The 13131-nt window shown below is 32.7% G+C and overlaps 1 protein-coding gene across 1 annotated transcript; it reads right to left on the reverse strand.

Moving 5' to 3' along the window:
- Positions 1277 to 11883, reverse strand: LOC109345181 (probable ATP-dependent DNA helicase RecQ). Its single transcript, XM_019584016.1, has 19 exons — positions 11782 to 11883; positions 11335 to 11447; positions 10915 to 10990; positions 10660 to 10802; positions 9596 to 9766; positions 8096 to 8303; positions 7398 to 7483; positions 7001 to 7232; positions 6735 to 6858; positions 6191 to 6327; positions 5013 to 5121; positions 4136 to 4178; positions 3787 to 3949; positions 3559 to 3629; positions 3366 to 3459; positions 2770 to 2982; positions 2463 to 2672; positions 1686 to 2030; positions 1277 to 1584 (listed from the first exon to the last, which is right to left on the reverse strand). The coding sequence occupies exons 1-19, from the start codon at positions 11836 to 11838 to the stop codon at positions 1459 to 1461; spliced, it is 2721 nt and encodes a 906-aa protein (XP_019439561.1). The 5' UTR covers positions 11839 to 11883; the 3' UTR covers positions 1277 to 1458.

Below are 13131 nucleotides of genomic sequence, written 5' to 3' on the forward strand. Positions count from 1 at the left end.
TAATGTTTCTAGTTTAAGCTTGGGGTTATAGTTTATGGAGATGGAGGAAAAGGTGGTTGAGGTTAGTGTTGGGCATGAAAGTCTTTCCAATGACCAATCTTTATTTTGTGGGAATATTCATTGAAAATATGCCTAGGATTATTAGGCTATTCATGGGAGTTTTTTTTTAAATATTTTATACCAACCAATAGTCATTCCCATTTTCAAAATTTCTGAATTGTAAAAATAACTTCTAAACCAAATGCACAAATACACCTTAGAAGTTTTGGACATGCAGATTTCTGTCACTAAATTTGTACATAAACAAAAATTTATAACAGTTGAAAAATAGTGAATTTGTAAATGCTGGGCAAGTAAATTATTGTAGGTATGTTTTATGGCCTCCATGGTTGAACTCCTCAGACATAAAAGTAAATTGATTTTAAGTGATAAGTTTTTCTTGTCTCAACCCTTGCTCAAGTATCATCTTCATAGTTTTATAGTATGACTCATGTGCTTAGTTAAATAACTCTGTAAGCTAACTAATATCCTATTCTCCTAGAACTTTCTAGACCTATATATATATATATATTAACTGGTTCAATTGTTTTATCATTTTACATCATTTTCAAATTTGTTTTCATCTTCATCTCTCGAATCCTATGATAAAACATATAAGCTTTATCCTCAACTTTTGTGTTCAATCTATCATAAAGTAATATATCATGTCTTTCATTGAAAAACAGGGAGAAATAGTTCTTTAATCTTTCTTTTGTATTTTTTATTTTTTCACCAATAAAAAGAATGAGACTTTTGTAAGAATATTTTTATGATACATAGTTGCATACATAGATAGCATGTTATGGACATTGACATTTTCCTTCTTAAATTTATGGGAAATTGATGGAGTGTTTTAGTTGTTATGTTATGAACATTGAAACAAAATGTTGAACGATAAAATCTCAATAAGAAAATAAACAGATTCATTGGATAAGATAAGATTAGAAATGAATGTATTTTTTGTTATAGAAAAGACACATATTCAAATGAAGATTAATCCAATTTCTAAAGGAAAATGGAGGCCAAGAAAAACCATATGCATTAGGAAAAGTTTAGAAATCAATATTTTGTCAATGAACATAATTTATGATAAAACTTTACGTTGTTATTCAGTTCATGTAGACGACTCTACCTAGTATTAACGCTTGATTATTGTTGTAACTGTGAGAAGATCTCAGCGCTTAAATGATTTAAACTTTGGTTAAAAAACTAATAGCCAACACATGAGATGAGATGGATAGAAAAGGAGAATGAAATGGAAAGGGGATCTCCATTGTAGACTAGTGACATACACATTCATCCATGACAGCTAACATTTTGGTAACAATGCAATTGGCCCCCCAAATTCTAAAGAAATCTACATACTATTTTTTTTACAATGATAGCATAGTCCATAGAATAACCCATGTATTAACTTTATCACATAATCTTATACAAGCTACCTTTCTTATATATAGAAAAGTCACCCTCAAGACAATTCAGCAACTCAACCACAGAATCTTCATTTGATCCCTTGAAGTGCTTCAAAATATCAATCAAAGTAGCCTGAAACAAATAAACATCACCTTATTATAACTATAAGTCTCTAGCCACAAGCAAAGTATTATTATACATTATATCAGAAACATATATAAGTCTTCACTAACCCCTTCATCAAGGTTCTTCAGCCACTCTACTATAGAACTTTCTGTAGCCTTCAATTGAATTGAATTTATATCCTCCGCCTCGACCACTTTTTGACGCTTGCTCGTGAGTTCCCTCTCACAGGTGAATGGAAGCTTCCGTAGCTGGTAACCACCATTGACAGCTCCAGAAGGTATGTCATTTGTTGTTAAGTCACATTTTTCAATCAGACTCTTGGAAGAAATGGAAGCTTCATTGTTTACAAGTTCGTCATCTTTCCCAGCATAGTGGTCTCCAGGTTGAATGGCTTCTGAGGATACTCCGCAATTTAACATTGTCAAATAAGTCTTGATGTGCTGATAACTTATCTGCACCATATGAAAATTTATTTTATCTCAAGATCAAGGAAGTGATAAGCATTGGACAGCTAGAAGCTATAGAACTTTTATGATATACTTAAGCTTCATTTGTTTCATGGAAAAATATGTTTAGATGTTGTCAAGGTTTAGGAAGACGGCGTTTCTATGGTTAACGAGTAATGTTTATAACATAACAAGAATTTCGCAAAAGGTAAAATATGGAATCTTACAACAATAGCCAAACCTTAATCCCTACTCAACAGATAACATCGAAGAATGAAATAAACTTTGAAAGCAAAAGGATTGGATATGTGGCGAATCTATAAGCATAAAGTTAACCCCAAGGAAAACAGAGTTGTAGATTACAATGCATTTGACCATATATTTCACATAATATTTCAAAATGTACTAAAATAAAAAAGGCCAGAGATTTGAACTCACATCTTCTGGCAATTCATTTTTTATAGGCTTTAGCTTTTCTGTAGATCCAACCTTTGAAATAGCACCCTGAATTTGTAATATGATCTCTTTTGTCAGTCCTATCATCTCGGAGTATCTAGTCCAATCAAAAGGTAATCCATCTTGGGCAGCTTCTAGAAGATATTCAGCAACAGTTTGTTCTTTTATAGGAGCTGATCTACCTGGAAAGTTCTGATAATACAAAGATGGGAAGAAAAAGAAAGAACTTATACAACAAAACACGTCGGGAATAGATTTTTAATAGCAACAAAAGACTAGTTAGACATACAGCAATCATCTGAATAGAAAGACCATCTTCATGCCACATTCTCCATGCTTCAAGCTTTGCTGGTGGCAATTTCCTGGATTGGTTGGTTACTAGAGATACTTTCCTTACTTCATTGGTATGCACAGTTGCTTCCTTATCCGACGATAGGTTTAGTTCTTGTGACAGTTTCTGAATAACTTGAAGAAATTGATCGCCATATTTTGTTACTAGGTGCTGTACAAAATTTGATCAGAGTCAGTGTTATAAATGACAAACAATGCATAGTGAGAGGGAGGGGCGTTACAGCTTTGGTTATCTGAAGACATGTTTATAAGCCAAATATATTTGACAGTGCAGCATGATCTGAGATGTGACTAGACTATTCTCAAGAGATTGCTTATTCAGAGGTTTAACTCATGCTCATACTGCACTTAGAGTAAATAAGAATTTTCAGCCAAAAAAAAAAGAAATCAAGAATGCAACTAATAAAGAACTAATAAGTTTACTAAAGCCACTTTGATGAGTCTTTCCATTTTCTACAGTTAGCAATTTTCACTCTGCTTGAACCAGCAGCGCTGGTCCAATTTGCAGAAATCTTCAGAAAACTGAAGAGCTACCTGATTCACACCATCAATGTTTGCTAGCCTTGCTTTTGTAGACGGTCTTGTCAACGTAATTTTCCGGATTGTTTGATCACCGCATATGGCATATCTACAAAGAAAGTATAAAGATTTATGAAGAAACTACGGATCGAAGGAACTTAAGTAAGAAGTGGTGGCCTTGATAATGTTAAATAAAATAAAAACCTACGGAGCTGTTCCAACACTTCTCGCAAGCTTTAATCTTTCTTCTAAAAGCCTTTGGTAGAGCTGTCTCTCAGCCTGAGTAGAGAGGTACAACACAGATTTAACGTTGACAGATGATAAACACAAGTGATATGGCTAATGTTACTTTCTTATAAGAAAAATGAATTGAAAAGAATAAAATTGTTGTCTACTTTACATCTACATATAAACATAACACCACTTAATTACCAACCTCGGAAAAACCCTCTGATTCTGAAGTGGCTAGAGTTTTGAATTCTTCTTGTGTGCTTCCATTTTCCTCTTCTCCAAGCATTTCAGCAGTCAATGACAAAACTAAGCGAGGTTGGTAATCTGGTGTAGAAGAGGCCAAAAAAGTTTCTCCCTTTGCATCAACACTGATTCACGAAGGAAAAGAGTTTGTGGCTGATTATATGTTCAGGTCGGAAAATACTAAAATACCGAGTTCATATAAAGGTGTATAAAAGATGGACTTTAGACATTTATAAAAAATAACAATAAAGTATATAGAGTCCATATAACAATATAACAACTGTAGTTATCAAATAATCTGAAGAATCTACCTTATAAATCTGTAAAAATCAACAACAGTCTCCTTCAAATAACCTGTAGAGCATTAAAGCCAATTATTAATTGTATCTAGCTATTTGTTTGAAATGGCATTTATTGTATAAAATAAAAGATTGGATCATATTGACCATTTTAGAGTAAGTTGTGAAGTATGCCTTACATAAAATCTACCACAACAAGGAATAAAGTTACGTTACTAGTAAAGATGCATGAAGAATTGAATCCATTTGAAAACTAAATGGTAATTATGTTTCTTTTCAGATCTTTTCTTTCTTAGTATATATCATCTGCTATACTACTAGGTCAAAAGCTTTATCGGAAAGAAGAGAGCATATTCCTTCAATGTGTTGAATGAAAATTTATGAAACATGAAAATGAAGGGTTATCTTGCCTTTCTTCTATATCGAAAGCTCATTCAAGTGGAAATAGGATATCAAGGTAATCAGACAGGAAAAATTATTGTGCTTATAAAAAAGGTAATCAAACAGAAAAAAGTAATTTTCATCCATGCCTTCTCACTATTGTAACCTACTGCTAGCAATTACACCCTAAACTCCCGAAGCGACCAGCTCTTTGAAATTTGGTGTACTTTTACATCACGCTCAAGAGTCAAGAGTCAAGACTTCGAAAAATGACTGTAAGGAACAAGGAGCAAAGAAATAGATCTTTATCCAAATGAACTGATTTCTATGATGCACAATGCCATCGCCCACAAACTATACATTGTTATCTAATAATTCAAATTGCCCAGCAAAGACAGAAAGGTTACTTAGAGCAAAAGTAAATGCACTCGTCTCATGCATGCAATTATGGCTGAATTTTTGGGTCATTTATTGCAGTAACTGGCTAAATTATTTCCAATCAAAATACCATGAGAAATAAGTTGATTTCCAAGTGCTCTCCACCAAGTTGATGGGTATGTTTTCCCTAGTCCGTGAAGTGGAAGCTTGTCAAACTGAGCTTCGACAATTTTCTTGGCCTACAAACCACAAGATTATACAACTATCAGTAGATGGAATGTCATGATAAAATTTAAATACTGCAATCAAGGATGAATGAAAACCTAAATAAGAACCTATAGAAACTTAACTTTTGGAGTACACAAAGTATAAGCCATTCTTAAATTGTTGCAAACAAAATATATTTCTCAGGCATTCAAGGATATGAATATGCTCATCTAGTATGCTACACCTGAGCCAGTGAACACCATGGCTTTAACAATTGTCACTAAGAACTACAGGAGCTATAGGATTTTTAATAGGAAATTCACACAAATCCATTTGTGATTGTAAGCTAAGATTGCCTCTCAGGATTATTTTCTCAATAAAGTCATGCCTAGTGTTAGTTATAACTTACAAGCGTCTTAAATTAGAAGATAATTTTAAGAATTTAGTTTGGTTCAAGATAGTAGGTGGTGCATAGTTATGGAAAAGTATCTCGCAATACTAATTGAAATCAACTTCCAGCGGTGATTGGAATACACATTTCCATGCTGCTTTCTCCTTCCTTTCTTCTTTCTGCTAAGTTCATGGTTCCAAGTCATTGTGATGGAAATATTACTTGAATATTCTTTTCAATTATGCATTGTGTAGACCCAAGTAATCTCCCTCTCAGACCTATAGTCACCCAAAATCCCCAGATTTTATCCCACAAATTAATTCTTCATTAGGGCATCAAAATGACTTCTTAGGCTCCATTATTAAATTATTACACCCACGGCCTCTGTCTAGAATGCCTTTTTCTTTTTCTCAAGCACCAATTGATGCAGAACTACATGAAAATGGAATGAAAAGTGCAAAAAACCTATATGAAAAACCAAACCACGTAACATTAAGAATCTACTTGTTGTAAACAATAAGTGACGGTAACAAAAAAATATTAGTAAATAGAAACTCAAGATAATCAAAATAATAGATAAAAAGTAGAATCAATAATGAGAAGAGCAGCAAACAAATGGCACCAACAAACCAAACAAGAACTGAAGAAGTCAAAAAACTGCTTGTAAGTGATACTAAAATATTCCGTCATTTAAATTTTGAACAGCTTACTCGAGACCCACGCAGGATGTCAATGGGCATGTTAAGGCCCCATTTTCCATGGCATGAGTGAATACAAGCCATTAGAAGAAATGCTTCTCTTGACATGTCACGTTCCTTCTTTGAGACTGTGCAGTTATCACAGTTTCCTACAAACAAGATATAAAAGAAACTGAAAATTAGTGTAAACTAAGTGCGTAACATAGAAAAAGGATATTAGAGGATAAAGATGACCAAAGTGATGTGGTGTGCTAAAGATTTGGATAGGAATCAAATCCCTATACAAGGATAATTCCAATTTTCTTTCTTAATCCAAACTCTCTTTTCTGGATAGGAATCAAATCCCTATAAAATTCTCACAACACACACGGACAAGGGGAAAGTTAATGGCATGCAATATCGGTTAAAAATTGTAATGAATTTGTATTTTGAAATTGTGGAAGAGCAAGACAAATGCTACCAGACAAGGAAATACCGTAGACAGGTTAATAATTTTGCTTCAGCTCTTAATTAACAACTGTACAATTATATTAAAGGGTCTAAGTGAAAACCAAACCACATCTATCAGCTGAGAAATTTTCCCCGAAGTATCCAAGCAAAAACTTTCGTCTGCATGTTGTCAGTACACAATATCGTTCAGCAGCCCTCAGTGACTCCATAACAGCTTTTTTTTGGCTTTCCTAGAACATTGGAGGCCCACATATATTAGTAAGAGAATAATGGTAACTTGTCCCCAAAAATAGGCAGGAAGTCAGCGACTTCAATGCTCACTAAACCATAAAAGTCATCAATCAATTTTACTGATAATAAAAATAGACATACTGATTTTAAATCTTGACAGTAAAATTCGCCCAGGTTAAAGTCCCTTCTTGTGTAGTAAAGCCAACAAGCAGAAGCTATACCATCTCTACCACATCGCCCACTTTCTTGGTAGTAGGACTCTATACTCTTAGGGCAACCGTAGTGAATTACTTGTCTTACATTAGGCTTATCTATGCCCATGCCAAAAGCAATAGTAGCCACCATGATTTGCAATTCATCTCTAACAAATAATCTGAAGAAATTAGCAAAGAGTTAAGTTAGGTTTAAAAAACATTGAAACATCTGCAACAGTAAAAATAGAGGGATAAGGGGAAGGAGCTTGCTCTACACTCACCATGATCAGAGGCAAACTTTCGTTTGATAGTCTAACAATACAAAAAAAAAGCAGAATATTCACCTGTGAGACTCTTCTCGAGCTTTTTTGTTCATTTGGCCATGGTACATTCCGGCCTCAATACCTGCTTCAGCTAGTGACTTGAATATCTATGTAAAATAAGATAAAGCAAAAAATTAAACAAAATGGTGCAGCAATACTTTCTGACAGAATTTAGACAGTGAAAGTCAAAGCGTTCCAGTGGGTAGTCAGAACAGAGATAGATCACCAATTTTAGATAAAAACATGATGGCGAGAAACCCAGACAACATAGACAGAAGAGCAATTGAACAAACACGGTGTGTACTGATATGAGTATATTATGAAAGACCGGAAACCAATGATAGTGGATGCTTCAAATTTTGTATTACATAATAGGTTGAAAGCTCACATATTTGTCTTGATTGATGAACATGTATACCATATAATACCCGGAAAGTGATATTAATTAGTGTGCCTAAGAAGTAAGAACTAAGAATTCTTGATGAGTCCATTCACAGCTATAGAATACAAAAAGCAACTTGCCCCTTTCAGCACAGTTTATATATTGTGCAGTTAGTCTCACGACAGTCTTCCAAGATGTTTTTACTGAAAGCAGAATAATAATGGTTTAAATACGGGAACTATATGGACAATGAACCGAAGGTTTAGATGGATAGTAGTGATATGAGAGCATGGTGACACTATTTTGGGATTCACCTCTAACATTTACAGCATATTACCTGCTCTACATCTTTGATTGTTATGCAGTAAATTATAGTTGAACCACCACTAGAAAGTTGTTTTGAAATATCTTGCACAAGCTCATCAACAAAAGATTGTCCACGGTTAAATAGTTTGACACCATAGAAAAGATTTGCGCGATCAAATGAACCAACTGAAACATAAGGGTTGTTCATCTTCAGAGAAGTGATGATGTCAAACCGAACCCTGGCAGTATAGCATGAAAATGAGCATGACCATTAATGAAAAGAACCATGAAGTACAACAGGGTAGCTAGAAGCATCACAAATTCAATGAATGTCTTAGAAAGTAAAAAGATCGATAACAAGATAAAGCAGTACAATGTCTGGTATATACTAGCAGAAATTCTGTATCAGTAACGACTCAAATCGAATACAAATATCTGAGAACAAAACTATGAGCTTCCGACTCTCATGCCTCTGAAAGAGTTTATAAAAACATAAAATATGATTTCTTAGAGGAGATTCAACAAATGGTGACACTGGCAAATCATTTTCATAGCAAAAAGAATCATTTTAAAATTAGTGGTAACAATATAAACTTAAAAAAAAAAAAAATTATCGCTCATAATCTCCTTCATATACTAGGCTTACAAATTATGAATGAACACATTATTAAGATATTTTTCACAAATCTTGAGGACGGTGTAGTTTTTTTGCTGATGAAGCTATGAAGGAATAACTTATGGAGGATGAAAACTTCTCAAGCAAGAATGGGCATGAAAGCATAGGTGCAGTATTTATGATTTTATCTGATGCCAGTAAAATGCCTCTGAAGGATGGGTACTTCATATTGTCTGTCATAACCATTTATGATACGTACCAAAAGACCGATGGCGTAGGAATACTTGGATACTTGATAAATGTTAGTGCGCAAACACTAAGCTCAAAATAAAACTTTTTCTCTCCACTTTTATTCGATCATGATGTGGCCCAACTATTGTGTTCTATTCATGGAACTTTCTAATAAACTTTCATTTTTCTATGAGATAGTATATAGATTATTTTCATATGTTTGTTACATCATACCCTACCATACCGATATCTTAATTTTATTAAGAAAACACATCATAACTGTGTCATACCCAATACCTGTATTTGTATCTCTTTATCATACTAAAACACTAACATATTGAGTTTCAGGTTAGTCTTCACAGGTTGAACAACCTTGACTTTGTAATTCTTCTATTTTTCTCCAGTACTTAACTAGTTATTATTTGCGGAGAGAGAGATATGAGAGAGCAGGTGGAAAGAGACTGAGGTTTGAGTCCAGTGCAACTAGCAGGTCATGGTGATAAAACATCATATAAATGTAAAAAAAAAAAAATAGCACGCAAGTAAAGGAAAATTTGTCAATAGACAACAGTTGGAGAGAAAAATATGCACAAAATATAGACACTAAAAGTGCATCAGAATTATTATTGCCATAAAGTACAGAAACAATATGTTTCACTGACAGCCAAAACAGAATATGCTTACTTTTCAGTAGCAGTCGCAGTTAGACCAACAAAAGGAACATCTGGCAGAAAAACACGTAACTTGTCCAATTGCTTGTATTCCACCCTAAAATCATGCCCCCATTCTGAAATGCAATGTGCTTCATCAACAGCGAGAAGACTAATTCCTTCCTTTAGCAAGTTGGACCAGAAACTGTGTAGTAAATAAGATGAAGTTTAACAGCAGATCATAAGTACACAAGCACATTACTGACTGAGGCAAATGATCGAATCCTGAAAATCTACACCCAACTAGCAATTAGTAGTTAACTCCTAATATACTCAAGCATTATCATCCCAATAACAAGAAAGATGGAATAAGCATGCCACCATATGAGAAGCATTAGATTCATTTGATGTCTCAACTCAAACGTAATTGTAGAATACACACATACAAACACATAAAAGAGGGATAAAGAAAAACAAGCAGAAAAATAACAAAGGGATACTCATGCAAGATAACCTCATAAACAAACAATTTCATCTCCAACAACTAATAAAATACAAGCACTATGGTCCCTCCTGCTCCTTGGAAGAAAAACATTTATTGATAGATACTTTAGATTAGTCTCTGATAAGGATCAACTCTTCTAAAAGCTTTAGATGTAGCTGAGGAACGTGAACGGTTTTATATCTCTAAAAACTTGGTTAGGATTTTTCACTATTTTTTCCACTTTTTAGAACAAAATACAAGTTATATCTTGGCTACTAAAAGTAAGAAAACTAATTTCAAAATTTTGCATAAATTATTTGCGACCATGAAATGCGAGATCCATTAAACAAAAACTACCCATTTTTACATAATCTTACAGCTAAAATATTATAATATGGGGGAGGGATGCTTGAAACATATATATATATATATATATATCCAAATATTTTATAGAATATTAACTAATAAAGTGCAATAGCTGTATAAGTTCTACAATCTAGAGCCACTCCATGATTCTTCAATCTAAAGCAATATTATTAATAGCTATGCCTATGCACTCAAAATACAGTAACGAACCACACAGGTAAAGACTATGCATAGGCTTATTTCAATACCTGGAAGAAATTGTACATGCCTTCTCAGGAGTCATGAACAGAATGTCAAATTGACCATGCTCAGCTCTGGTCTGAATAGTGTTATCCATCTGAGTGCTTCCAATATATTCAGCTCTGACACCCCGCTGTTTCAAAGCCATTACCTGTTTTCCCATTCCTTCTATATTTAGAAAATCGCTATTTGAAGATAAAGAAAGACATCGGGACCTCAGAAATGTAAAAAAAAATATGTGAATGGAACAGTTGATTAATCACCTGGTCTTGCATCAATGATATCAAAGGGCTGACAACTATTCCAGTCTTCTTAACAACCAAAGGAGGTACCTGGTAGCTGTTAAAAAAAGTACAATTTCACTTTCAACTCTGAAACTAAGTTATAAACTTCCGGAAGCACTAAAAAGTAAAACAAAAATTATCATCTAACATGGTTTTCTAACAAATTTTTCACACATGATTAATGATGTAAGAATTCATAATTTAAAAAATGTATTGAACGGTTGATAGGTAAAACATAACCACAAATGTACCATTAAACAACCTATTAACCATCCAATATAGGTGACTAACTAACCACAAACCAAATGTAAAAACTTAGGTTGAAAATGTAAGGGTTGAAACTTGAAAATAAAAAGTAAAAACAAAGAGAGATATAGGGTGAAAGATAATGTTTTTTACCACAAGGATTTTCCACTACCAGTAGCCATGACTACCAAACAATCCTTTTTCTCAATAATCTTCTGAATAACATCTTTCTGATAAGGCCGATAATCTGCAAACCCAAAATATTTCTGGATACCCAGTTGCATACAAATACATTATTAGCATTCAACAATCATAACACTAAACTATAGTCAAACTTAAAACACATCATCTGCAACTACTAATGTAGCAATTTAACACTTTTACCATTGCACATTCTATTTCTATTTAGTTTAAAAATTATCAAAAACAAAACTTTATTCAAACCCCACCACCAAAATCGGAAACTATAATGTGGGTATGAAATAATCTACATTTTTTTGCTGAAACAAGTTAACAGATACTAAGAATCAATCATTGTTATCCTTTACAACAAAAAAGGTATAAAAAATGAAATGAAACGAAAATGAATAGGTTATATACCTTGAGAACGGAAGACATACTCTCCATGGTGGGAAGAGAAGAGAACCTCAGAGTCATGCAAGTTTATGTTTATGGGTTTGCTTATTATAGGTCTGAAGATGAAAGGGACTCAGCTTCACGAGTGGGCCGTTTAGATATTAATATTATTTTTTGACTTAATAGTTAATTAATAAGGTATATATTACAATGACTTTTATCCTTTCACTGGTTGAAAAGATGGAGAATTAGAGAAGAGAATTGCTGAGAAAGATGTGAAATTTTTTATATTGTTGGGTAGAAAGAGAAAGAAAATATATATATATATATATATATATAAATTTTTGAATGATAAAATATTTATATAATAAAAATAATATGAAGAAATGTATTATTACTAATTACGAGAGTTATAATTTTAAAATTTATTGTAAAAATATATTATTATAATTTAAACAATATGTATGAAGTAAGAAAATGTAAAAGAGAAATAATGGTTGGAGTCGCCTACATAGATAATAATATAATATAAAGTAATTAAATATGTTGTTTCTGTCAGTTCACTTTTCTCCTAATCTTCTTATCATATATGGAGAGAAAGAGTTGTTTTTGTAATTTCACTTTCCTTCCCAATTTTCTCTTCACCTATGGAGAGAAAGAGTTCTTTTGGTTTCCATCAATTTTTTACTCATTTCTTCCATACTCTCTTCAAACCAAACATGATACTATGATAAATTATTCCTTTATTTCCAACTCCTCTTCTCACTTCCTCTTTTTTTTTTATTAAAAAAACACATAAAGCTTATCTAAACTTTATGCATTTTGTAAATAGTCATAATTAATTATCTCTGAAAATTTTATCATTTAGTAAAATTGGTCTCTCTTAGGAGTGGCAAAAAATCGACTCGTGGATACCCGTAAAAATATTCACAACAGGTACATGTAAAAATAGATTACGAGTGAGAACGAGTTTTATGATATCCGCTCTGTGCGTACTCGCGAATTTATATATTAAGTTTTTAATTAAAATTATATATATATATATATATATATATTTATTATTATTATTTTAAGCTTATAAATCATTTTTTTATAATTTCATAATAAATTATATATATTTGACTATGATCACAAATTTATCAAATATATATCATATTATTCATACAATAATAATTTTTACATATTAATTATTACAAATTATATAAATATATAATTAAAATAAAAAAAATCTGTTCAGTACCTGCAAACACTAGGTATTCGCACGAGTACATACAAATATTGCAGGTTTGGGAACGGGAAAGCACTACTCGCATCCGCCCACGTTCGTTGCCATCCCTTTAACAATATATTTATAGAGAGATTCTCTCTATAAAT

Source organism: Lupinus angustifolius, chromosome LG04, assembly GCF_001865875.1.
Source record: "Lupinus angustifolius cultivar Tanjil chromosome LG04, LupAngTanjil_v1.0, whole genome shotgun sequence".
In the NCBI taxonomy this organism is placed as follows: Eukaryota; Viridiplantae; Streptophyta; class Magnoliopsida; order Fabales; family Fabaceae; genus Lupinus; species Lupinus angustifolius.

Coding starts and splice junctions, on each gene's coding strand:
- LOC109345181 (XM_019584016.1), bottom strand. CDS start 11,838: ATGACTCTGAGGTTCTCTTCTCTTCCCACCATGGAGAGTATGTCTTCC. Junction 7,484..8,095: donor CAATCAAAGATGTAGAGCAG/GTAATATGCTGT, acceptor TATTTTACATAG/ATATTCAAGTCACTAGCTGA. Junction 2,031..2,462: donor AAAATGAATTGCCAGAAGAT/GTGAGTTCAAAT, acceptor CATATGGTGCAG/ATAAGTTATCAGCACATCAA.